Raw genomic sequence first — 24,967 nt, 5'->3', positions numbered from 1 at the left:
CTTGTCTTGCTATAGATACATTACATTCCAAGTAAATGTTTTCAATTGTACCAACTACTCTAAAACTTATTCAGACATATTTCATGAAGGTAGAGTTTCAAGATTAAATTATTTTTAGGTTTAAAATCTTACCAATTGTTTGACTGCTACAGTTATTGAATATGCTTTAAAAACAATGACTCCTTAACTGATATGAAATTATGACATTCTATGGATTTTAGTAATGTCCGGAAGGTTAACAAGCCATGAGGACACGGTGTATATATTGTATACATTATAACATGTAGGGGGCTGCAAGGGATCTCCAGAGGACAACTAGTTTATAGCCTTGTTCTGAGTGAATTGTTTGCAAAGCATATTAACAGTTACTTTAACACTTAACACGCAGTGATTGAGGAATCTGTTTCAATAGGTAATGTGTTCCATTACTCCCCTCCCTTAAAGTAGAAAGCTTTTCCTAACAGTTTTTTAAGCTTTTTCTGCAAATTAAGCTAAATACTTTAATCCTTCCTGCAGTGAACACTACCATTGGTTTTATACACATTTTAATAGACTGAGAGTTCTTCAGTGTATCATCTTCATTGTTGTAGCTTCTTAACTGCAGGAAAAAAAACCCAAACCAACCCTGTATGATAATACGTAAGAGACAAGAAATAAAGACCAAATGTCTCTCAGCACTATGTTGTTGATCGATACTAGATTTGATTCCATTAGAGTCCTACAGATCTATTTCATTATTCGTAGTTAGTATTTTGTATAGTCTTTAAGTGTACTAGTCTACTGAATTTTGTTGATTTTTTTAAAAAAACAAGATTATCCCATGCCTACCATAGAAGTAGGCTTTCAGAAGTGTTAGCAGCTGCTCTCAAAATGGCATAAGCTGCAGTTTCACCACTTCTCTTTGTGCTTTCAATTACAGCCACAAATCAAAAAACCACGTACAGAATGAGACATTGGGGCAAACCTTTCAAGACCTTGTATGCTTTATAATCACAGTTCATCAAAAGACCATCAATAGCTACTCACCAAGCACAGATTTTCAACTGTGTAATCTAGTTGATTTGATTTAATGAGATAGGCCAGGAAACTGTCATGACAGCACTTCCAATTCCTTGCTACAAGACATCCCCACTTAAATATTTCAAAAAGTCTTTAATATAATTACCTGGGGCATTGTTTCCATGTACTTGTTCTGGAAGAGCTTTAAGGATTTTTTTTTTTAATTAAAAAAAAAAAAATCATCTTTGCTGTGCGAACTCTCAAACACAACTGAGATTAAACATGATAGTGATCTGTTAACTGTATTTATAGTATCATGCAAAAATGTTTTTGTGGTATTAGAATGAAGCTCTCTGGGCCAACCAACAGTAGTTTTGGGAGGCCTGGGATGTGATTGAACCACTGCACCTCCAGTTCATAAGGCTGCATCCCTAATGGGAATTCTGTGTTGGATTTTATCAGCATTTCTTCTATCGCAAAACACAGCTATGTAGGGATTTCTTCCTCCTCAGTGTTCAGAACGTTTGGACGCAGGGAGAGACTCTTGAGGAGCAAGACTGACTGGCTTGTTGATCCCAAGGAAGGTACGACCAGCACTAAAAACTGGGATAACTGAGAGATTGCGTAATATGGATGTTTTGCTCACTGTTAGTTTGCCAGTCTTTCAATCTATGTTGAAACCAGTGAGCCAGGTGTATAAATGTACTGCTGGTTAGGGCCTATAAAATGTGATACTTAAAATTTATTAAATTATAGATTACCAAGAAGATAAACTACTTAATGATACAGATAAATTACCAAAAGGTAAATTACTTGTAATTGAAATCCCATGAAAAGGAGAATCCAGAGGCTACGTTACAAAAAGCAAATACTATGTACTCTTCCAATGCTTTCTGTTCAATGAGGGATATTAACCTTCTTCTGAAAATTAAATACTGGACTAAAAAATAATGCATGTACCTTGTTAATTTGTTCCATCTTGCCCTCAGGTTAAAAGAAAAAAACCCTCCACATTTAAAACAACAGGCAATTTGTTCATTTATAACTGTGCCACAAACCGCAGTTATTTGTATTTAAATGGAGGCAATTTTAAACATGCATTATGAATGAGAAAACTTACTGAAGAGGTGCTTAATACTTGAAGTATTTATTCCAGTAAACACCACTGCAATGAATAATAATGTAAAAGTGTATTATACTGATTATCAAAAGCAAGGTCAAAGAACCCATTATTCACATCAAACCTCAGAACTTGCATCCTAACATAGTTCACTTACACTGTGATTAGTTTTACTGAGCTGTTTATGAAAAAAGGAGAAAAATTAAGTCACTAGCCCTATAACCCAACATTGTGATTTTGTATAAGTAAGAATAGGCTTCTCACACCAGCAGCAGAAATATTGGTAGTGGTAAAATTAATTTGTACTGGCACAGCTAAGACAGATCTCCTTGAAAATCTGTGCGCTCTCATGTTCACTTTCTGTACCTTTTCAGTCATGAAAGGTATGAAATTTTTTTAACATGTAGTGTAAATTATAAACCTTATGAATTATATATTATATTGTTAAATTATATTTAAATATATGAGTCTTATCAGTTATAAAATATAAATAATGTAGATGTTAATTTCTGTAAATTTATGAGAAAGTGCACTTTTAATTTTTTTTTTAATTGTTTTAGTATCTGCAACTTCTAGATATTGGTGGAACAGTTAACTGGACTCATTTTGGTGATACCACACAGCATTTATCTCTCTGGCAGGTGATTTTCAGCAGTTGTAAACCATGTACTGCCCGTAAATGCAACAACGTTGAAACCGCAACTTAATAGTTGCATTTACTTTACTAAGTTACTTTTTAAGACGCCAGCCACCCTATCTTCTTTTTTAGTTTTGGCACCTTGATGGAATCTTCTTCAACTCTTTTTGAAATATCAATTCCAAGGGGAGCTCTAGAAAACAATAAAATTATGTATTTGTTAAAAATAAACAACGTTACTGCCATATCACATAATGTGCAGATTCACAGACCTTTTTTTTTACAAGGAGCGTGGGAATCTCAGTATTTTTGCAGATTCCTTGCACTGTAAGGCCATATGACCATAAGATGGTCCATCTGAAGCCACATCTAGACACATCTTTACACTGAGGAAATGTTCATGTTTGTAGCCATTCTAAACTTAGGAAAGACAGCTGTGATTTCAGAGCCATCGTTTGGGGACATTAGATTCTGATTTTAGCTGATAATTCATTTTGCATTTCTGAGGAATGCACTAGAGACTCACAGGTATCTCTCTCTGTGTTCATCTTCAGGAATGTATAGTCTACAGCAAATAAAACTTAGTATTTTATTCACTGACATGCAAGTTATTCTTGAAGAAGAGTATTTTATCATTTTTCATGTGCAAATTGTAAAACTATTTTTTTTTCCCCAAAGACCTTCCAAGTCTCTTTTCCTGGAAATGGAAAGGGGAAAAGAATTTCAATTTGAAGACCAGCTGGTACTTCTGAAATACTGGAATTTTGTTTGGCCTTAAGCATAAGATTACTTAGATACATAGAACAAGTCTTACTTAACAAACAAGTCATGAAAAAAAATCAGTATTATCAGATGTTGTGTGTTACATTATTTTAAGTATTACGAATACACAGTCTGACTTGGAGCATTTTGATCCATATCTGGGGTGACGGGGGGATGTGTGGGGGAGTGTATTACAGCTTAGCTTGCTACATTGTAACAGTGTGTTTTGACCTGTTACAGCGTAGGGTAAGTTCAGTTTCTGAGCCAAAACAAACATCCATGCCAGGCACAGTCATTTGCATTTCACAACTCCATTGAAAAGGAAGCGCTGGTAACTTTCAAAGCTTACATGCACCACAAAGACACTCCTCGTCAGCTTCCACTCTTTTTAGTCTACCCCTCCTTCACTTCCATTGACCCTAGTGCCTAGGTGAACAGAAAAAAAAGACTGATAAAGAATTCAGTCACTTACTTTGGCTCATAGCGGATGCCATCAGTACAACGGAGAACACCAAGTCCTGCACGTAACCTTTCAATGCCATTCCTAAGCAAGACAGCGATTATGTAAAAACATGTCACAGCTCTCTGAATATGTGTGCATGGGTCAGTCACTGTAAATGGAAGTTCTTGACTCTGATGTCAACTTTTAAAGCACATTCTAGAAACACATGCAAAGAGAAACAACTCTTACCACGCAATCATCACACCGTTATCGGTGCACAGTCTTGGAGGAGGACACAGGAAAGCAAAATCATTTGTATCTGCCAAAGTCTGTAGACCTTTTCGGATGTACTGATTACTTGCAACGCCTCCTGATACAACCTGACAGCAGTTTTAAAAAGAAGAAAAGGCATTAACTCAAAAGTACCGATGCATCACACTCCACTAATATCCTATTTAAAAAAAGGTTACCAGATGAAGTTCTGAAGACAGCAATAAATAACACATTTGAAGATTAATACATATCTTTGAAGATGAAAACATAGTAGAAAACAATACAAGTGAGCTTATTATGCTAAAAGGGATTCCTGAATAAAAGCATGTTATAACTAGAACAGCTGCCAAGTATTGGGGAGCACTAGGTCAAATTATGTGGCCTAAATTCTTACAGAAGGCCAAATTAAATGGTAAGAAAATATGTTTCTAGCTTAAAACCAAACTATGAAAGACTTCATTGTAAATATTTATATGACTATTACTTTAATCCTGGCGTTTTAACGATGTTATACATACTGGCACCTTCCTTGCCCATCAAGGGAGAAAGTACAATGCACCTGCATCTTCAAATGATTTTATACAGTCAAATATAAAAAAAGAGGGAAAAAAAGTATACCTACCAAAGTTGCATTGTTTGATGATAATATGCTATTTTTTATGCAGAACAGCATGGCTCGGTACGTCCGCTGGATAATATGAACTGCCACTGCATGCTGTACGGCAGCAGCAATATCCTTAACACAGGACAGGATCTCACCTTCTTGAATACCTATAAAAATGTAAGATCAAATGGGTTTTCCTGACTATAGGTCAGCAAAACCATGGTTTATATCCTACTTCATTTAAAAATACCTTCTTCTTTTTCTTTTTGTATAATGGCTTTATTGACAAGGCTCTGAAGTCCAGAGAAAGAAAAGTCACAGTTACGGTAATGTTGCAGGGGAGGTCTGAACTTGTGCTGTTGCTGGTTCCCAGTTTGAGCTAAGTGCTCTATCGCCTTCCCCCCAGCCATGCCGTGGCACTCTGGGTGCTTTCTTAAAGACAGTCTTCGTGCTACCTACAGAGGGAATAAACAACAGACTCAGAGCAGAGAGCTAAATGAATTCCTCCTGTAACTGCACCACTGCGCTGCAGGCCATGCAGTAAAACTACACACCACAACATCCAATCCAAAGTGAAATGATGAACAAGGCACAATAAAGGCAAGACATACACCAGCTGGGCCTTTTTTTTTCCTGGAGCAATTAGAAATGCAATTCTAGAATTGCATATACATTTGGGTAAACATGTAATTGTATATATATATATATATATAACTGAATATGAATAAGATTTGGGGAAACATGAGGATCAATGAATTTTGCAGGAAACTAATTCCCCAATTTTTAATGCTATAGGAAACACACACGGACTGCCATACTGTATTACTAGATAAACAGGAACAAAATCGGTTTCCTCTTTCAACGATCCCCTTTCTGACTCCACTCGCTCCCCCACTTTTCTTAATTCATACACACAAATACTGTTTACAAACTCTGCTCGTGTTTGAGAACGAAGCTGTAAGTGACTGATTTTACAGATTGCACTCAGTGACCTAGAAAGCTGAGTGCCTCTGAAAACTAAACCAGGCCTTTCAAACTGTACAAGAAAACTAGTATGGAATGGTTTAATATGTATTGTTTTAAACCTGACAGCATCCTTTAAAATATCACTATTAATCTTCTCAGATTCATACAGCTCATTTGTATAACAGGTGTCGATTACACTTCCAGTTTTGGTGATGTTGTCCATTTGCTAAAAATGTAATTAGTTTACATATGTTACAACTGATGCTATGCCTAGATTTTTAACAGCCTCCTGTGAAATACCATAGATTTAAGACAAAATAGGAAAAAGAAAGTTAAATAAAGCTCACATTGCCCTGTACTACCATCCCTGCCCTGACGAGAGCACTACCCTCATGTAGTGTAACTCCAATAAACCCAAGAAAAAACTAGATTGACTTAATGTAAGGAAATACCACCTTATCCAGCATGTCACCCGGGGCTATATCTATGGACTGTCCAAGCAGAAGGAAATCGGAAACTCCTTGTGCTACTGCCAAGATACAGTGGCCTCCAGAGAGTAAAAGAACCAAGAAGGGAAATTCCACGTGGTGTGTCAGTCTGACGGTCAGTGCGTGAGCCTCCATGTGATGAATGGGTATGAACGGCTTCTGGTACTTGTTCACCAGGTTCAGGCTGTACTGCAGCCCCACTTCCAGGCTTAGCGCAAGTCCCGGCTTTACTGTAGTTGCAATAGCTGCGAGTTCAGGTACAGAAACTCCACTGACACCAAGCGCCTCTGTTATTACTCGCTCAATGTTTTCTCTGTGAAGCTGCTGGGCCACCACAGGAATTATTCCACCTGCTCTAGTGAAAACAAAGCATTACCATACATTTGTACTTTGTAACAGAGAGGACGGTGTAAAAACAGTTTTCAAACACCTCTTAACTTTGCCTTGTCCTGCCCGTTTCCTTAGTACATTCTCACATTGTTTAGTGTAAAGGGCATCAATGCACTGAAGAGAGCATAATCATCACTGGGAAGTCAGAAAAGGATGTAACTTGCCCTTTTTTGGCACACATACCTCTTAAATGTATCTCAACACTGTTCCAAAATGTCTGTAACTTAAAATACACAACGCCTCGTCAGCTCATATAGTGGGAGCAACAGTGAGATCACTATTCAGCCACCAATGCCTGTGTTTGATTACTTTTCCTTTAAAACCAGTCAAGACATTTGGTGGTTTTAACAGTAATAATGATTTAATCTATAATTCAAGCTAGATAAGTAATCTGGCCCTTTTTGAAAGAAAATACTGGAGGAAACCTGTTAAATGCACAGTATTTCTTTCCTCACCCTTGGTAATACCTCAAGCAGCATGTGTCGTAGCCTGAGGGGCAGCTCTTTACACCTACCCACTTCCCTAGTTTTCTGGAGAAGACTTTTATATGGATGACATTACAAGTAAGAATAAAAACAAAACCGTTACTAAGGCGAGAGCCCCTGGAGAAGTCCATTCTTACTGTACATGGACTTCCTTCTGACAGTGCAGCGCTTCTCCCAGCACGCTGCCGGCATCATCCACCACAGCAGCGCCGGTGTCATCGCAGCTCGTCTCTATTCCCAGAACTAGTCTCCGAAAACGCTGTTTTCCAGAGAGAACAGAGCTGCTTCTCAGCCATGCCGCCCGGCCGTCTCGAACTGATTTCAAAAGGCTTTTGGCAACGCTGTTCATGGTTAAAAATCTCTCTGGAAAAGAACTGTACAGTTTGCTATTACTGGAGGGGAATCAAGCCTGATTTTCTGAAGGGGTGGCATTACTTTTACAGTTATCAATGACCAGGCGTCATATTTAAGGCCCCAAGGAGAGAAAAATAATGTAGGAGTTTGGAGCTGATGTCTTTCTTTTACCTTAGTCATGCTTCAAGATCGTTCTTCACCTAGCCGGAGCTGCTCGCAGTCGTGAGAGGGGGCCACAAGCCACAGAAGCGCGGTGCAGGCCAGACCCTCGCTCCTACCCCCGGCTGCCGGAGGATCACCCCCTCTGCTGCTCCTGCCACCCCCCCAAAGCCTCCCAGCACCTGTTAAAGCCCCCTGGAATCCCTCCAAGGCCCCCTGGCACCCCCCCCAAACCTCCTGCCACCCCCCAAGTAAGGCCTCTCAGCACCTCCTAAAGCCCCCTGGCACCCCCCAAAGCCCCCTGCCTGCCCCCTAAAGCCTCCTGCTACCCCCCCCCCCCAAGACTCCTGCCACCCCCCAAGGCCCCCTGCCACCCGCTAAAGCCACCTGCCACCCCCGAGGCCCCGGCCGCCCCCGGCCCCCCGGCCCGGCCCGCCGGCATTGGGCTCAGGCGGAAGGCCCGCCCCGGCCCCGCCTCCGCGTCCCGGCGGCCCCACCGGGCGCAGCCGCTATCGGCACCGCACCTTCGTGTCGCGATTTGTCGCCGGCAGCCGCCCCTCGCCCTCCCCGGCGCCGTGCCCTACGGCCCTGCCCGCTCGGACACACCGCTGGGGTCGCACAGGGCCGCCACGGCCTGGCGGGGGTCACCACTGTGCAATTAATTAGCACTTCCTGTATAAATAACAGCAGGAATTAATTACTTCCTGTCGCCAAAAAAAAAATAAAATAAATTCATAACTCAATACCTTTTTTTAACAGCATCTTTATCGATAAAGTAAATAGCCACAACATCAACTTAGCAAGAAAAGAAGTATGTCACCGTGGGCTTTTATTTTGGTTTTTTTTTTATTATTATTATTATTATTATTTTTATTATTAATTTTTTCCTGCTCACTGGCTGTCACTGCAACCAAAATGCAAACCAAGTCTTAAACGGTGGCTTCTGTTAAATCTGAACCGGTTTTGGCTGGCAGACATATGGTAAACCTCAAAATTAATCTTTTTTTCCAAGAACTCAGTGCTCAGAGCTATAGATGTACCTCCCTCTAGTTCCAGAGTCGATCATATACAAGATTACTCTGTATTACACAGCACCCCTAAACCACAGCATTCCTCCACATTTCCAAGACATGCAAATTATCTATACCTTTTTTCTGCAAAAGCATACAGTTAGTCCATGTGATGTGCCTACTCACCTATGTCTAGTTCATCTTCTATTCTAATTTACGACCTACACAGAGTTTCTCTTACGTGTTCTGACAGTGTTGCTCTATAACAGAGCTGCTTCTACGACAGCAGCAACCCTTTCCCCCACCATTACAAGACTCTTAACTACTGAAAAACAACCCATCGGTCAAGTATCAGAGGAAACAGTCAAAAATCCACACCTTAAAAGAAATCTCAGTTCTTCAGAATGTCACATCTACATACAGAAAAGTCAGTATCCTGGTAAGCAAAATGAAATAAACACAACAGCAGCGACTTGTAAAAGCGTACATAAACTGAGCTATCAAGTTGATGTAGAAATCCCCTGAGCTGGCAGTTAAGGACTTTCTTCGGTCTTTGTGACAAAATAAAAAAAAAAATAATAAATCACAAGAACAGGTAAGGCATGAAGCATACCTTCAGTTTATGCTACCTGTCACAGTATTTACCGTGAGACAAACTTTTACAATGCAATAACAAGCACAACCACCTACAATCCATACAGCAGAAACTAGCTACTTAATCTAAGACGGCGGCCTCGCCAGCCCTTGGCATCCAGGATCCTGGATTTATACGTAAAGTTATTGTTTGCGTTACTGTTGACTGGGTATTTGTGAAACGCTGCTCTCCATCTCAGCTGTTTGCACCTGCCTTGCAAGTCACTTGCGTCAGCCAGGCACAGACACAGTCTTTGTGGGGATTACACTTTAGAGCTGGGCCTGCCCAGTTGTTCATGGAAATCTTTCTTCTAGAGGTTTCCAATTCACATTTAAGTATTTGAAGGCATCTTCTTATAAACCCAGCTTCCATCCCAGACAATGCTGCAGGAAGCAGGAGCTGTATCTCAGGTGTAAAAGCATCTCTCATTGAATACGATTAGATACACGGCACAGCAGACTACTCTCTTCCTTCTCCTGGGGAGCAGCAGTAGCCACATCAGGGGTGCTCTGTGCCAGACCTTCTGCTCAATATTTATTGATGCCAAAGATTCGAACGCCATGCAACTGTGGCAGCTTGGGGATAAGCACGGTCAGAAGAGAGGTTGTGTTGAGGATAAAGTGTGTTGGATCATACTTTGTGTAGAAACTTGCCAGAAAGTACCTGCAAGGCAAAAAGGGAGCAAGCTGAGCTGATGACACCCTTGTCTAAAAAAGAAACAAAGAAAGCATAGCTGAAAAAAGTGCTTTAGTCATCAGTGATATTTTACTGGTTAACAACCCATCTATTCCTGTATTAAATATCTCACCTGAGGTTCTAGAACATCTACAGCAAAATCATGGACCAATTCTCTTCTTCCAGTACTTCTCAACGTGCTAAAAAGCAACTCACAGCTAGTATTCTCCTCCAGCACTCCTCCCCGCCCCTCAGGTTGGATTCTCTGACTTCTGCAGCTACAAGCCTGAATTATGATACAGGTTCTAAACAGTGTAAGATCTGTTACCAAAATACTTGCAGTTCTGCTATCCTAGCAAGCTCAGTGACTAAGCATTTGAATTTTTTTGTGCAAAAATCATTTATGCTGAGCACATCTGTGACTGGCGCGATTTTAAAGTGCTTCCCATCTGACAGATGTTTCCAGCCCATTTTTCTTTTAAGCTAGTCCACAACCTGTTCAGCTGCAAAATAAGGAAACGTGCCTCAGAAAATCCAATTCACTACAAACTTCTTTACACTTTGAGCCGATAATTTCATCCTGTTCTTTGCAAACACCAGTCACAGAAATGAGGCTATTGCATTGTTGGTTTGGGGTTTTTTCCCCAGCAAAACGGAGATGTTTTTTCAACTACTTATGCAATATTAGCGCACAAAGAGAACTGTAGCCAAATGTTACGAATCCAAAATTCTCACTGGAAAGCAGAAGGCATCTTTGAAGACAGAGGACTGTTTTTGAGCATTATATGTATTTTTTCAGTTTCTATCCTCTGCGCACCAACTTTCTGAACACGATGCAGGATCCTCCCTCCCCCCACCATGCAAGTGGACACTTCCTTAGGGAAGAACAGAAAGACTTTCCAGAGCTGGCTATTAAATGCATATCTGATTTCCTTTAGTTACACAACCATACTTTTGTCAACAGAGACAGGTGGTGTAGAATTTCTCATCTATTTGCATAACTAGTGTAAAGAGAAGGCAATCTGTGCAAAGCAAGTGACACGCAAAATCCTGGACCCCCTTCAGTAAGGACTGCCACGCCCCTCCTAACTCACAAGCCGCAATTGTTTAATAAATGCTGCCACGACCGCAAGGCAATTAGTGTAGCTTGTCAATATTTATGACTTCCCAGTCTCTTGAAGAACTTCAAGAGTTAACAGTTCACAACATTTCTAATCTTTAAAACCTGCCCCATTAATAACTGTTTACGAACTTTGACTTCAGCATGTGAACCAGTGTCAAAAGCTGCAGGAGGGAAGACTGTTGATTATATAGCCTGTAAATATGTACTCCCTACCTCTGTGATGTAAGACCAAACAAGCAAAAAAAAGAGACAAAATACTTTCAGAATGTAAATTACAACCCGTTTTGTTGCAGCTTTTGAAATAATGGGTTTATGACTCACTCAATCCAAAATACAGTTTCAAACTCACAGAATTATAGGAGAGATTGTGAAGAATTTTCTTGAAGACGTAAATTGTACTCCATAATCCAGTTGTTCCCAGTGTGTTAGTAGCCTAGCTTTCCCCTGATCAGGTGTTTCAAAAGGAGTTCCCTTTACTGCATGCAAAAACACATACATTCCCTGGGGAAAATAAAAAGTGAATACAGTGGTACTTTTAGCTGTATTTTTTTTTATAATTGTCACATTTTTCAATGCATTGTAAAGAGGGAGTAAATGAATTCTCACCCAGAATTGCTGCTAGCCTGTAATGACAAAGTATCGAAGAGGAAAGAAGAGACAAGAAGTGATTTGCCTGGGATTGTGCTGTCAGTGGCACAGTCAGAATTAAAGCCAAAGTCTATGTGACATCAGTCCACTGCCTTGTCTTCTACATTACGTGGCAAAAATGTGTGAAATCAACAGAATTTGATCAAGCGCTGTAACAAGTTTAGGGCTGCAGATTTGTATTACCACTTTCCTAACACAGTGTTAATTGAGTTATGAGATAGAGTCTGAGCAAAGCAAAAATCTGTCTACGGATCCTGGCAATATTACAAGAACTTCTGAAAGCTTTCTCAGCTCCCCACCAGCTTCATATACTCAGAAGCTGACGATCAGCAATCTGTTGAATACCATCAGTCCATCTCTTCACTGCTCCTCCTTAACCACACTGGACTTTATCTGTGATTTTTTCTGTTTGATGGGAGCATGCCATGTCTGGTCTGTTCCAAAAGATAAATTTGGACCCACTGATTTCACATAGGGCAGTCTGCCCTCTTCCAGTTTTAATAAACATTTGTTTTCTATCAAAGAGCACGCCAACACCAAGCGTCTCTATCATAAAATATCAAAGACATCCTTTTCTTTCTTTCAGGCTCTCTCTCATGCACATACAGAAATCGTTATAGAAAGCTTTAAATAGAAAAATCACATTTCTTCCGAATTCTTGTAAAAGAGGTGAAATTTCTGCAAGTCCCTTTATCTCTTCTTCCACTTCTTCTTGGAATATCCCCCTAACCAGAGGCCTATTAACCTAAGAGAATGAATTTGCTTGCCTAGTTCTTTGATTTGTGATGTTTGCATCATTTCAGTTTTAATAACTTAACCAAAAAGGCACTTTTGGGACAGATCCAATGTTTCCTACATATTCTATTTCACACTGTGATCTGCAGAAAGGACCACCAAAAATGCTTTCAAGGTCAGCTAAGAGTTTTCCATTAGTGGAAATCCAAGACTTTTTTTGTTTGTCTAACCATTCAAGCATTTGTTTCCAAAAAAGTACCATTTAAATGCTAAAATACCCAAAAGAGCAGTTTATACTCATCTTCTAGTGTTTGAGTAGAAAACTAGTTGCCAGTGCATGCTCTCATCCCTGTTGTCATTATAGCTGCTTGCAATGAATTTGGTAAGGCATTTGGGAAATATTTAGTAATACTTGTCTCTGCCAACATCTTCTGAAGTCAGGCATGTCTGATGCTGTCAAAGATAACCTACAAAATGCTCTAATGACGCTTATAATCCCCCTATTAGTTTTAAATCTATCTACAAAATTAAAAAGCTTAAACAAAACAAAAATTTTTACAGGATTCAAGACAACACTATCCAACCTCAGCCTTTAAAGTGAACTATCATTTTCCTAAATAAGGAAGAAGCTATCTTTTTGTTACGACTCCTTTGCTCTTAGTCTTAGAAAGCTGAGGTAGCAAACCTCAAGTATGAGGTAAACTGCTGGATTACGGCCCTCTCGTCTTTAAGCTTGGCAGGACCAATATACATACTTGCATTACTTTAAATGATTACACCAAAATTATAGTATCCTGGGGAGTGGAGGAAGAAAGATTGTAAAGGTCTTCAGCTTCCAAATCCTTTTGCATACAGAAGTTACCGTGCAAATCGCGACCCACTCAGTGACAAATGGTTTCAGGGCTTGGGTCAAGGTAGTCCAGTCGTTCTCACTGCTTTCAAGTAAGATCTTTCGTATGTCATGTCTAGTGACAAAGTTGTATGCTGAAGTAATTCTGAGCTAAAATCTATCTAGCTTGACCAGAAATCAAAGTGAGAAGAAAAAGAACACAAATGTCTCTGTCCAAATACACAGGCAAAGTGCTGAAATTAAACATTTTGGGATACTAACAGATCTATGTAGAAACATTAGCAGATAATATCCGAGAACTAAAAATGTAAGGTATTTTATGGATTCAACGCAGCTCTCTAATAATATACAAAGCATTGTAAAAGCCTGTTTGCATCATGATTTTACTTTTGCTTAATTAAGTGCCTTTTAGAAGAATAGATAAACTATGTAAGGAGTATTTCACATCTCTTGTATTTAAACCCATAGTGATCATGTAAACAGCAAACTCATTTGTGGATAGGCCAAGCAGAGATGGTATTTTTACTAGCTGGATTTCATTATCCATACAGCCTGGCTATTTTTCTTTTCTCCTGCTACTAAAATTAACAAGTATGAAAAACTTCTAAAATTTTGTTACGAGAGAGGGTACTTACCAGGTTGTGAATGACATTTGTTAAAGTCCAGGCAACAGAGACACTAAAGAAAGGAATGCTGAGCAAGACAATGTGCAGCATGCCGACTCCCAGCGCATAGGTCAGCCACATTCCACGACTGTTCATCACCCGCGTGTTTGGATTTACCTCGCTGTGGGCAACTCCTACGTTCATTTTTACCCTATAAAACAGATCTGTTTGAAGACTGAGAGTACTGTTACAGGGAACTACTTAACACATTCAATTTTTTAATTTGGGAAAAGCCTGTTGTAAGTAAGCAGGTCTGGAAGGAACACACTGCATTAGCCAAGACATACCTCAAGATCGTCAAAGCATGGCTTACGGAGAAGTCAGTACAAGGTGGCTGTGGGGAACTGTTTGTTTAAAAAAAGCCCAAATAATTGAAACCTACAAGCTTGCTACGGAAGGGACATTTGAAAACACAAACCATCAAGCTATGCTGTTAGAAGCTGAAGTTGCAAACTTGTAAGAAACCAAGCTTTGTAACTTTTGTCCTCTAAATCCTTCTCTCCAACCATAACAGTATCCACAGTTCTTTACCACTTCCCATATCAGACAATTTTCCTCCTGTTTCTGGCTCACGTAATGGCTAGTAAAGAATTCTGCATATACCAACTGCCCAGCCACCTACCACTAGAAAGAACGAACAAGGACTAAATTATAGAATCACAGAACAGAATCATTGAATCATTTAGGTCGGAAAAGACCTTTACAATCGAGTCTGACCGTTAACCTAACACTACCAGGTCCACCACTAAACCTTGTCCCTAAGTGCCACATCCACACCATCTTTTAAATACCTCCAGGGATGGTGAGTCAACCACTTCCCTATGCCTGCTTTGCTTGCGGCAGGGCGCAGATTTCGGGCTTCCCTCCTGTCCCCGTCTGTCAGTTTTCAGACAGAAATTTCCATCTTTCAAACCTGGCTGAAATTAGCGAATAGGTTGAAAAGCGTTAAGTGACAGACATACACGGAGAGACACGGAAGGATTTCACATCCCTGCGTTCCTCAGGAGATAGACGGAACTTACTGGAGGTGACACTCTCGTCCTGTTGTACTAGAATTTGTAACGATGGTTATAAAAGAACATATCTTTGCATACTTCATACTCACATGATCTCTGAGAATATTTACGTTCATTATGGGACTGGGATGGAGACTTTTTAACTCCAGCCTGCCAAAGCACTGTTTAACCAAGCAAAACCAGCTTGCTCCTGGTAGGAAGTTTGTTTCTTATACTTGCTCAGCGCTGCAAGGCACTCTAACACCCAAATATTTTGCAATATGAACAGTAGGCTGCCGACTAGAAATAGATGCCACAAAGCTGAAACCAAACCCGCCGGTTTTAATCCATACTCGTGGCAAAGTGTTTCAAAAGGTGCGTGTGCAGGGCACACCTTACCTGGGGAGGGCGAGGCCAGCCTGCTCTGCCCCTGGGACGCAGCCCCGCTGGCGGGCGAGCACCTAGGTAGGCACACACCCCGGCATCGCCCACCGCCCCCTCCCCGGTTCCCCCCACGTTACTGCCTGGCCCGGCGGGCAGCCCCCTCGTCGCCAGGACACCGCCCGCCGCCCCCCGCAGAACCCGGCCAGCCGGGCCCCGCCGCTCGCCTCAGCGCCGTGCCCGGCGCCCCGCGGCCTGCTCCCCTGCGCCGGCCCCCGGCCCCCCGCCCTCCGCCTGCCGGGCGCGGCCCCACCTTCCCGGAGCCGCAGCGGCCGCCGAGCAGCAGCAGCGCAGCGCGGGCCGCGGGTAGAGCCCGCCGGCCGCCCGGTGGGCAGGGCTGCGGCGGCGGGGAGCGGAGCGGCGGGGAGGGGCCGGGCGGCCCGCACCGCCCACGGCAGCGGCGGTGGTGGTGGCGGCGGGAGCGGGGGCGGCGCGGAGGCGCAGGTAGCGCAGCCCGGGGCCCTGCGGCTGGCGGGAGGCGGAGCGGGGCGGCTCCCCGGCGGCTGCCCACCCGCCCCGGCAAAGCGCCGCCGCGGTGGGAACTGCTGCCGCCGCGGGGCCGGGGCCGGGGCCTAGGCCCGAGCCGGGGCCTGGCGCGGCGCGGCGCCCCGGGCTTTTCTTCGTGAAAAGCGGAACAGGGAGGTGCGGACGGTTGGTGCGGTTTGGGCGAGCCCCAGGGTGACCGCCTGCGGGTTCCGCCAGCGGCTCCTCTCCCCGTGTTACCGCAGCGGCTGCGGGTGGGCCGGGGGCTCCTGGGGTGGGTGTTTGCCGGAGCGCGGCCGGGGGCTGCGCCAGGGATCCCTGAGGGGCCGGCGGGGGGGCTGGGGCGGCGGTGTTCGCAGTTTACCTGATGGCAGGGGGTTACAGCCGTCCAGAGAGCCCCCCTCGCTGAGGCGCCCGGCTCTGCAGAGGGGGTGAAGAGATTGCATCAGTGATGGTGCTCAAACACAGGGAACACTGTGCCTTCCCTCTGAGCACGGGTTATAATACATCTGGTCGGTGACCAGTTGTAGTAGTAACGTGGCTTGAGCTGGAATATGTTTTTTTTTAGCTGAAAGTGTCAGGGTTTGGGTGTGTTTCCATCGGTATGAAGCACCAGTGCGGCTGGCCTGGCCATGCTTGGGTCCGGGCAGGCCCTGCCAGGAGCCGGGGCCCTTCCAGACCGCCTGTGGCCCTCACCCCTCATGGGGAACTGGTGTTTGGGACCTGCAGCGCATCTGTTGTAAGACCCTCCCATGCCTTAGTATCCTCTGATAAAAATATCCCACTCCCATATGGCGCTTGTGAGTAAATCACGAAGCACTTGACACGGGAGTCCGGTAGGATGTGTGAGGAGGCCCGCCTCACCGAGAGCGCGTACACCATTGGCATGGGTCTGGCTTCAACAACACGCCTCTTCCCTTGCTCCTCTTGTTTGTCAGTTTTGTTTGAAACTCATTTGTCAGGGCTTTTTACCAAAACATCTGAATGCCCAGTTCCCGTTGGAATGGAAATAACAAGGGGCAACCTCTGTTCTTAGGAAAGTTTTAATGCTGCTGCTTCTTCAAAACACTGTACCTCCCCCTCCAAGTAACCATGTTTTTGCTTCATCTTTAAATAGTGGCAGTCTTTAGAAGGATATCAAGGCAGAGAAGTGTCCTGTAATTGTTGTACCAGCCTCAAATACCTTGGAGGGTAGTTGTGCTCTGGTGTGTTGGCTGCAGTCCTGCACCGTGTCCCGACTGCGTCAGGAGGAAATCTGGGTTTGTTCCATTCCTCTGCACGTGCTCATATCCCTGGGATGGGTGCTGGGCGTGTGATCTGTGTGTGCTCCAGCGGGTAGCTCGCACTGAACCGATGGGGAAACCAGGATTGCTGGGACTGTCTGCCTTTAAATGTAAATAACATTACATAACAACCTAGTAAAAGAGTGCTGCTGTGGAGAGAAGAAACCGAGTCTGAACCGTTCTTGAGGTGTAAAGAGCTGTCTAGCAATGCTCTCTCTCCCCCCATTCTCATATGCGTGAAAAACTAGGGTTGAGTTCTTTGTGTCAGGCTACAAGGATGGACAGAGATTTTTTCTGGAGCTTGGTTAGTTGTGTGTACTTGGGTACTTAAATGGGAATGCATGCAAAAATTTGCAGATCCACTTACATTCTCTTCATGGTACAGTGTGTCTATAATGCCGCAGGAACTTTATAACTCTTTGTAAGTGTTTTCAGTGATAAAAAAAAAGAAATCCATTGGCGTATAATAATGAGGCTTCTTTGTTTTCTCGTGGAAGATACAGAGACGCAGAAACAAACTAACGTGCCTGAGGGGCACACAGTAAGTCAGATCAGAAAGGCAATAATTCAAAAGTTTCTTGGTTTTCTTTTGGTTTTAATTATTGCCAGTAGATTGCATTGCCATTGAACATGACTTCTGCCTCAGCACCACTGTGCTTCCTCCTCACTTCCTTCCCAACTCCAAAACAGTTACCCTCAGGTTGTACTTCTTCCGTGAATTTGTGTGTACTCAGAATTATACATGCAACACAGCAGTGCTGAGCTGATAAATTTTAAATGTAGGGGGAAAAATTATGTGAGGAATTTGGAAAAAAACCCCAAACCACCACCACCAAACAACCCCCCCCCCCAAAAAAAACCCCACAAAAATACCCCAACAACAGCAAACCAACCAATCAAAGAAACCAAAACAAAAAGTCCCACACAAAAAGCAAGTTAAGAAAAGAATAAAAACTAATGGGGGCTTTTTTGTAGTTTTTTTTTTTTTTTGTTTGGTCAATGCTGGAATTAGACCTGATGCTGGGTAAATACTCTAGCTTGAAGATGTTTCTGAGTAGCACTCTGCATTACCAGCCTGTCCTCTGTTGTAATTGCACGATCAGATCCACATGTTGTAATAGTTTAGAGGAGATAACTACGTAAATGTGAAATGATACATTGTTTTGCTCAGTATATCCCTGAATTCTTAGATTACACTTCTAAGGAAAAACTTTATTTAAAATAAATGTTTTCTAGTCTAGACCTGTGTTCTGTTTCTTCCATATGTCAAACTCCCATTGACTGCAGAGGAAGCTGGGTCCTATTTTATCTTGAAATTTTGACTCTTCAGCTGTAATGTCCTTTTTTGCCTACATTTGAAAATTGCTGTGAAACACTTACTTAGAAATTTGTAATGTATTTAGTGTATTTGTAATGTGCCTTTTATGTTCTTTTTCTGTTACCTCTCTATGCAGCTTCTCTGAATCTTGTTCCACTATGAAACAGCTGTCGGCAGAGACTATTTGTCTCCTTTCAAGTTCTCAGGTGATTACATCTGTTGTCAGCGTGGTGAAGGAGCTGATAGAAAATTCCTTGGATGCCAGTGCCACAAATATTGATATTAAACTGGTAAGTCCTCTTTCTTTCTCTTACAAAGAACTGGATGTAAAATAAGGTGCAAGGAAAGTTGTTCCACTGCAAAGGTATTTTTTAGTCTATTGTTTGGAGAACAGAAGGATATTAATAATATTTATACATACATATTTTAACCTCTAATAAAAAGGATCCAAAGTCAGTTTCCATTGATGATTTTGAGGCCCCACTGAAACAGTAAGGCATATTTGTGCTTCTCTGCTATCTTGGGGAAAGAACTGCCAACTACTTCAATTCTCCTTTTCCTACTTATAAATCACTTTTTCTGACTAAGAGCTTGTTTTAAAAGATATTGGACTTAAGTTTCACTGCTAGACTGGCATATTTAATGCTTATCACAATATATGGTCAGGAAGGTGAAAATGGAAACAATGGAAAAGGTTGATGGCCATGCTAGATATTGTTGTAATACAAATTACCACATGGTCCCTAATTAGCATGGTGAACTCTGGCTACTTTTAAAATTTTTTTTTTATAAGATGTTAAAAAAAAGTTGGCATATCACTCAAGGACAGTTTCTGAAAAAAGAAAATACTGCTTACATAAAGAACTTGTGCTTTTTTCCCCACAAATTGGTAAAACAGCTAATTGATCGGCTTTTCTTGCTGCCATGAGTATTTCTGGTTTTGCAGTATTTTTGTCAACAGCTGTGTAGTAGCACTATCTCCTACTAGTAAGAAAGAGTTGTTACAGTCTGTGTAAGTGGCTGTATCCAGAAGTGCATCCAGTTTCCTTTCTTGCCAATAACGGTGAATGTATAAGCTATTCTTAAACTGATAGACAAACATTCTTAATTAGGAGGGCAATTCAATTTTTGCTTGTTTCGCTGTCCATGTCACTTGTCTTTTCTGAACGAGTCTCAAATGTTTTCCATCTGAGTATGGTTTCCTGCAGATGTCGAGGAACATGCTTATTTGTTATTTGCCTTAGGTGAGCTGAAGATACTCTGTCTTCACTATGGTCTGTGATGACCTCTGTCTTCTCAATATTTAGACTGTGTAGTATCTTTCTTCATAAGTAACTGCAAAGTGAGTAGTGTGTGCACAGTTCTGAGGCTAAGGGTATCAGAATCAGATGCTATGAACCAATCGATAACTGCAAGAAGTCAACAGAAAGTTTTAGAGCCTTCAAAAATTGTTAGAATAAACCTTGTCTCTTCTACTGGATTACAATACAGAGCCATGCAGATGGCCAGAGGAGAAAGCCCTCTAATCAGCGTGGGTTTCACAGTGCAGTAACCAGCTGTTTCCATAGTGAGAGGTCCCAAATCAATTAAAAAGAGAATTTTCAACCATTTCCAGTGCATGAGTCATAGGCACTGGTCTTACATCCTCTGTCAGTTCAGACCAATCGAAATGACAGTATGGCTAAAACAAGCAAACCCAGCTTTACACAGGTTGTCAGTGAGTAAACGAGTTTTGCTGATCTTCTGTGGGTACTAGGGAAGAAGAGAAAACCTGCACTTTGCACAACTATACACAGTAATACTGTTAAACAGTGGATTTTTTTCTGGGATTTTTTTATAAGAATATTTTTTATCAAAATACTATTTTTATTGCGTGAAATTTAAATAAGGTCAACCACATAATAGACCTCAGCAACCACATTGACTCCAGAAGAGCTCAAAAGCATAACAGAGAGTGGAAAGTTTGACATTTCGTTTTACAGTTGATGTTTTTGCCTGAAACTTGCAGCATTTTCATTGTTTTATTTTATTCCAGGTGGATTAGGAAAACTAGCTGATTCATTCAGACCCAGTTTACCTAAACAAAGGCAGAAATGGCTTTTTTGGAGACAGACAGGAGTTAACCTGCAGGTGGAATGATGCTCAGGTAGAAACTGTGGCAGTAATCAGTTGCAGTGGGAAGCTTTGGCTGGTGTTTTTATTTATGTTAGCTGCAGTAGCTGATGTAAGTGAGCGGATTGCACTTTGTATGAACTAGCTTTTACACCACACCGGAAAAAACATCAGCCTGTATTTAGTTTTAGATAATGTGATACTACCTTAATTACAGCTGGAAGCCAGTCATCTGATTAAAAACTGACTGTGGCCTTTCTGTAAGGTGTTGAGTGCTATCTGTTTATTATTTGAACTTCAGCTTTGTTGCTTTTAGAAATACGAACGTGGTGCAGCTTGCCTTGTTGTCAGCAGCAGGGTCAGCTGCCTCTGTGGCATGTCTGTGCATTAAACATATATAGAATGATGGTTCTATTCTTGACATGGTGTCCTGGCTTCAGGTTAAAGTATGCTAAAGACCACTGATGCAGCAGTATAATTGCTTATATATAGATTAAGGAACTCCACAGGCATCAGTCTGTCAGTCTCCTTGATTTACCTCTAACAACAGGAATTTATGAGAATAATCTGCACAGTCTGACCCAGACCTGCATATTTTAATTCATGGAGAAGACGAGCAAAAGCCTGTGTTAGTAGCTGGAGCAAAGTTGGGATTTGGAAATGATGAATCTTAGCTACAGGTTTGCTACTGTTACACAGAACAGCTGTTGTAAAAGGCAGACACTCATTTCTGCACCTTTTTTTTTCCAGTGCGTGAAGTGGGAGCTTTAATCCTTAGAACCTTCTCAGAGGAAGCTTAGCTTGGGGTGAGATTTCACTGGACACCTAATCTATCTGGCTGCCTGAAAAGCAAAGTCCTACATCCATCTGTATGACATTGCTAGGCATTTCTGCCTGTCGTGACCCATTCATCTTGCTAAGCAAAAGAAGAGTAACCCAGCAAGAGAAGTGGATTATTTGTGCCAATTTAATAAGCTGGATTGCCCTTGGAGTCCTCCTGAGTAACAGTAGCTGAAGCAAAGAGGGGACTGTGCAGTCACGAGTGAAAGAGGAGGAAGTTGAACCATATGGTTTGGCATTAGTGATCTGGTAAAGCAACTTAAACATTACATGGGATCACGAACTCAGTAGTATTTAGGTCATATAGCATGGTGGAAGGTGTTACAGAATACCAAGTTTACGCACTGTAAAATTTTAAGTAAAATGTGTGGAAGGAAAAATGAGTAATAGCAGAAAAGAAATAGAGAATCATTCATGTAACATTTTGATTCCAGTTGAAGAAGATAAATGTCGCTTTTTCTAAGCAGTTAAGTGGTCTGGAAGTAAAAATTGGAATGGAAAATAGGGGTTCCTTGCAAAGTGCTTAATCCTTCCATTACTACAGACAGAAGTGGGGTAGGTGGCTTCCCGTTTATATCTCCTTATGTGTTTTTTCTGTTCGGTTATGGTGTATTGCTTAGGTTCTGTTTTGCTTTCCAGTACGAGGTTGACTTGTATATTAGCAAAAGCATTGTTTTTCACCTGAAGATAACTTTAGCACCGTTCATTAATGCAGAAAGTGAAAGGTACCCACATTTCTATTGTGTATCAGTTAATTAAATATCTATATAGTTCTGTGCCTACCTCAAAGGCTTTTGATGGTTCCTAATACAGATGATATGTGAATACAGACAGTATCTGTAGGTACCTTCCTTTTGTTTTTAATTGCGTTATTTTTTTACTTCAAGAAATAACCCTGAAAATACCTTGTCATAACTGTTTTCAGTACATGCCCAGGTGGGACAACAAAGTTAGTTCAGTTTGATCATCAGCTCTCTGTGAGCAACCATCACGTGCTCTGTACAGCATCAGTGGTGGGAGCCACTGATTCAAGATACTCTTTCTAAGCAAAAACAGTTTTAAGGTCTCCTAGATGCATTATACACTACAGCACATTCTTCTGTATGTTCCGTCATAATCTCGTCAAAGAGCCAGACATGCTTCTGTAAAAGAAGTTTAGTTTAGTGATCCTGCAGCTCTGATTACTTTCTTCTCATGGCTTGTGATTCTTTTGGGTGCAAGTTACGTGTGCAGATTATAATGTACCTTGAAGGAAGCATTTGTTTGCTGTACCTATTTGAGATGTTATAGAACCTGAATTCCATCTTTCATTTTGCTGTCCTAATTATCTGGATTTTCAGAATTTTACCCTCTTTATGCTCATGCTTGTTGAAATGATGTATTCACATTAGAATTCAGTAAAATACGGGTCGCATATATGTAAAGGTAAATCTCAAAGTTTGAAGTTTGCTTCTTTGAAAGCTGTTTTTTGAAAGAGCCTCTAGGACCTCTATTTCTTTCTGTAAAGCATTGTACCTCTTTATAAGCTTCCTTATTTCTGCCCCATTTGTGCCTTGCTGCCATTAGAATTTCAGCTTCTGTGTATTGAGACACAACATGGGAACTGAAAAACTACTGAAGTAGTGAAATCACTTAAATTGAGAGAGTTGAAAACAGTACTAAGTGAGGGCCCGCTGACTGTAATGGAATGGATACAGAGCTGCATTTGTGGTGATTTCAAAAAAAGTGATACCAAATAGGTAAGAAAAGTGAAAAGAGGTAAAAAAGTCTTTAGCTTTCCAGCTGTGTAGATCCCTTTCTGAGCTTAGGTTTTGCAAATTTCATCACAGTTCAAAATAAATTCACTTAATTCCTGTTTTAATTTCACTGTATTTATATTAACATGCTGTTTCCAGTCCATTGGGTATGAATTATATTATTTAATCAGAGAAGCCGTCACTACTATCTTTAACATTCTTGGGTTTTTTGCTGTTGGGTTTTGTTTGTTTGTTTGTTGTTGTTGTTTTTTTTTAACAGAGGCATTTAATGGTTGCTCAGTTTCTTCAAATAAGCAAACCTCCTGCTTTTATCTGGATGGCTGGAAGCTGTAACCTTAGTTGCTTTAAACTTGTGTCTTATTCATTGGTTTAGTGGTCCATTGTGTTTTGTTCTTTTTTAGGAGGATTATGGGTTTAACAAAATAGAAGTAAGAGACAATGGCAATGGAATCAAGGTTGCTGATGTTCCAGTTATGGCAATTAAACACTATACCTCAAAAATAAGCTCTTCTGAGGACCTGGAAAGCTTGACAACATACGGTTTCCGTGGGGAAGCTTTGGGATCAATTTGCTGCATATCAGAGGTGAGCACTTGCTATAAATGTATCTAGTCTTTTGTTGTGATTGTTTATTTTTTATTAAAATATGTATTTGTGAAAGTGTTATTAAAAGATCAGTGCAAAGACACAAATTGTTCTAGCAGCCTGCCAGGGATATTTTTTGCAAAGTTTGGCTTGTGTATGTGATGCCTTTCCCATCCCTTCCCCAGAAGTCATGTTGTAGGGTCAGGAAGCAGTATGGATTCCTTGTTAGTACCAGTCCTGCCTTTCTGTCATGCTGGTCACAGCAGTGCTCTATTTTCCTCGGGCAGAATAGGTCAGAGACAGATTGCTTAGCGTTTCCTTCTCTTTTATATCAGGGTATAGACACATGATTCCTTATACATACGTGTATAGATACATGATTCCTTAGAACACCGGCTTACTCTGTTTAGTGTTCTCGGCAAGTACAATGTCAAAGAGTATGGCTGAGTTTGCTACTTGAATTAGAGCAAATCAAAATGAAGCAGGAGATGGTGGCCAGGAGAAATAATTTCAGGGAACCGATGGCCCACATAGCTACTGTTCTAGTAACAATTTCTGCCTTGATGTTATCTAGGTGATCAGCAGTCATGGGATCTTGCTGGGCTCCATATTGCTCCTTGACATGTTTATGACTGCAATTGCACAAACTTTGTTGTCTGTATGAGTAAACAGGAACCTGCTCCCTGGCCTAGCTGAGTCTGATCCATATGTTTGTGTTAAGAGGACTGGTACTTAGGGTTTGACTTGTTGACTGAAAGTAATTTTGTTCAAAATGATCTGGAAATTGTTCAGGCTGTGAAGGGCACAGCATCTACCTGTTACGTTGTGCTCTGCGTTTCTGTATTCATGCTGCACCAAGGTTAAGTTTTGGATTCTTCTTTCAAAGTATGTCAAGGATTAGATCCTGCAAGATGACACTGATTGGATGTGTCTGATTGGAACCGTCAACTGTCAAGGTCAGAGGAGGTGTTAGAGCTTGACTCCTTGCTACTTTGGGCTACATTCGCGTTGCACTAATCAGGAGCAGGTTGCATGTTTGGATGGAGATTTCCAAAGATGCTTTTAAAAGTGTTGGTGTTTTGGCAGGTGATGACAGACCTCAATCATTGGTTTCTTCTAATGAGTTATCAGAGCA

The 24,967-nt window shown here is 41.5% G+C and overlaps 3 protein-coding genes across 18 annotated transcripts in view; 1 reads left to right on the top strand and 2 right to left on the bottom strand.

The window, feature by feature from the left end:
• Positions 1–1,232: 1,232 nt before the first annotated feature.
• Positions 1,233–8,370, bottom strand: OSGEPL1 (O-sialoglycoprotein endopeptidase like 1). Of its 9 annotated transcripts, none has more exons than XM_055813148.1 (8): positions 8,204–8,370; positions 7,304–7,529; positions 6,259–6,646; positions 5,088–5,292; positions 4,856–5,004; positions 4,210–4,340; positions 3,991–4,062; positions 1,233–2,949 (listed from the first exon to the last, which is right to left on the bottom strand). In XM_055813148.1, the coding sequence occupies exons 2-8, from the start codon at positions 7,513–7,515 to the stop codon at positions 2,856–2,858; spliced, it is 1,251 nt and encodes a 416-aa protein (XP_055669123.1). In that variant the 5' UTR covers positions 7,516–7,529; positions 8,204–8,370; the 3' UTR covers positions 1,233–2,855. The 9 variants fall into 9 exon arrangements, with proteins under 9 accessions (XP_055669123.1, XP_005241359.2, XP_027648037.2 ...); XM_005241302.4 differs by lacking the exon at positions 8,204–8,370 and adding an exon at positions 7,692–7,900 and having other exon boundaries at positions 7,304–7,540; XM_027792236.2 differs by lacking the exon at positions 8,204–8,370 and adding an exon at positions 7,692–7,900.
• A 52-nt stretch (positions 8,371–8,422) lies between these two features.
• On the bottom strand, positions 8,423–15,843 carry ORMDL1 (ORMDL sphingolipid biosynthesis regulator 1). Of its 5 annotated transcripts, XM_055813152.1 has the most exons (5): positions 15,709–15,830; positions 14,811–14,936; positions 13,990–14,170; positions 11,471–11,622; positions 8,423–9,986 (listed from the first exon to the last, which is right to left on the bottom strand). In XM_055813152.1, the coding sequence occupies exons 3-5, from the start codon at positions 14,161–14,163 to the stop codon at positions 9,851–9,853; spliced, it is 462 nt and encodes a 153-aa protein (XP_055669127.1). In that variant the 5' UTR covers positions 14,164–14,170; positions 14,811–14,936; positions 15,709–15,830; the 3' UTR covers positions 8,423–9,850. The 5 variants fall into 5 exon arrangements, with proteins under 5 accessions (XP_055669127.1, XP_055669129.1, XP_055669128.1 ...); XM_055813154.1 differs by lacking the exon at positions 14,811–14,936 and having other exon boundaries at positions 15,709–15,843; XM_055813153.1 differs by lacking the exon at positions 15,709–15,830 and having other exon boundaries at positions 8,423–10,030; positions 14,811–15,666.
• Positions 15,782–24,967, top strand: part of PMS1 (PMS1 homolog 1, mismatch repair system component) — a 47,518-nt gene continuing 38,332 nt past the window's right edge. The window contains exons 1-3 of one of the 4 annotated variants that reach the window (XM_055813144.1): positions 15,782–15,899; positions 18,676–18,829; positions 23,650–23,832. In XM_055813144.1, coding sequence (XP_055669119.1) covers positions 18,698–18,829; positions 23,650–23,832 — 315 coding nt within the window. In that variant the 5' untranslated portion in view covers positions 15,782–15,899; positions 18,676–18,697. Of the gene's footprint in view, positions 15,900–15,968; positions 16,098–16,983; positions 17,198–18,675; positions 18,830–23,649; positions 23,833–24,967 lie in introns of those variants that run through there. The other 3 variants (XM_055813143.1, XM_027792232.2, XM_005241304.4) reach the window with 3 other exon arrangements.

This window comes from Falco peregrinus, chromosome 8, assembly GCF_023634155.1.
Source record: "Falco peregrinus isolate bFalPer1 chromosome 8, bFalPer1.pri, whole genome shotgun sequence".
Lineage (NCBI taxonomy): Eukaryota > Metazoa > Chordata > Aves > Falconiformes > Falconidae > Falco > Falco peregrinus.
This window is presented reverse-complemented; position numbering and strand designations above follow the sequence as displayed.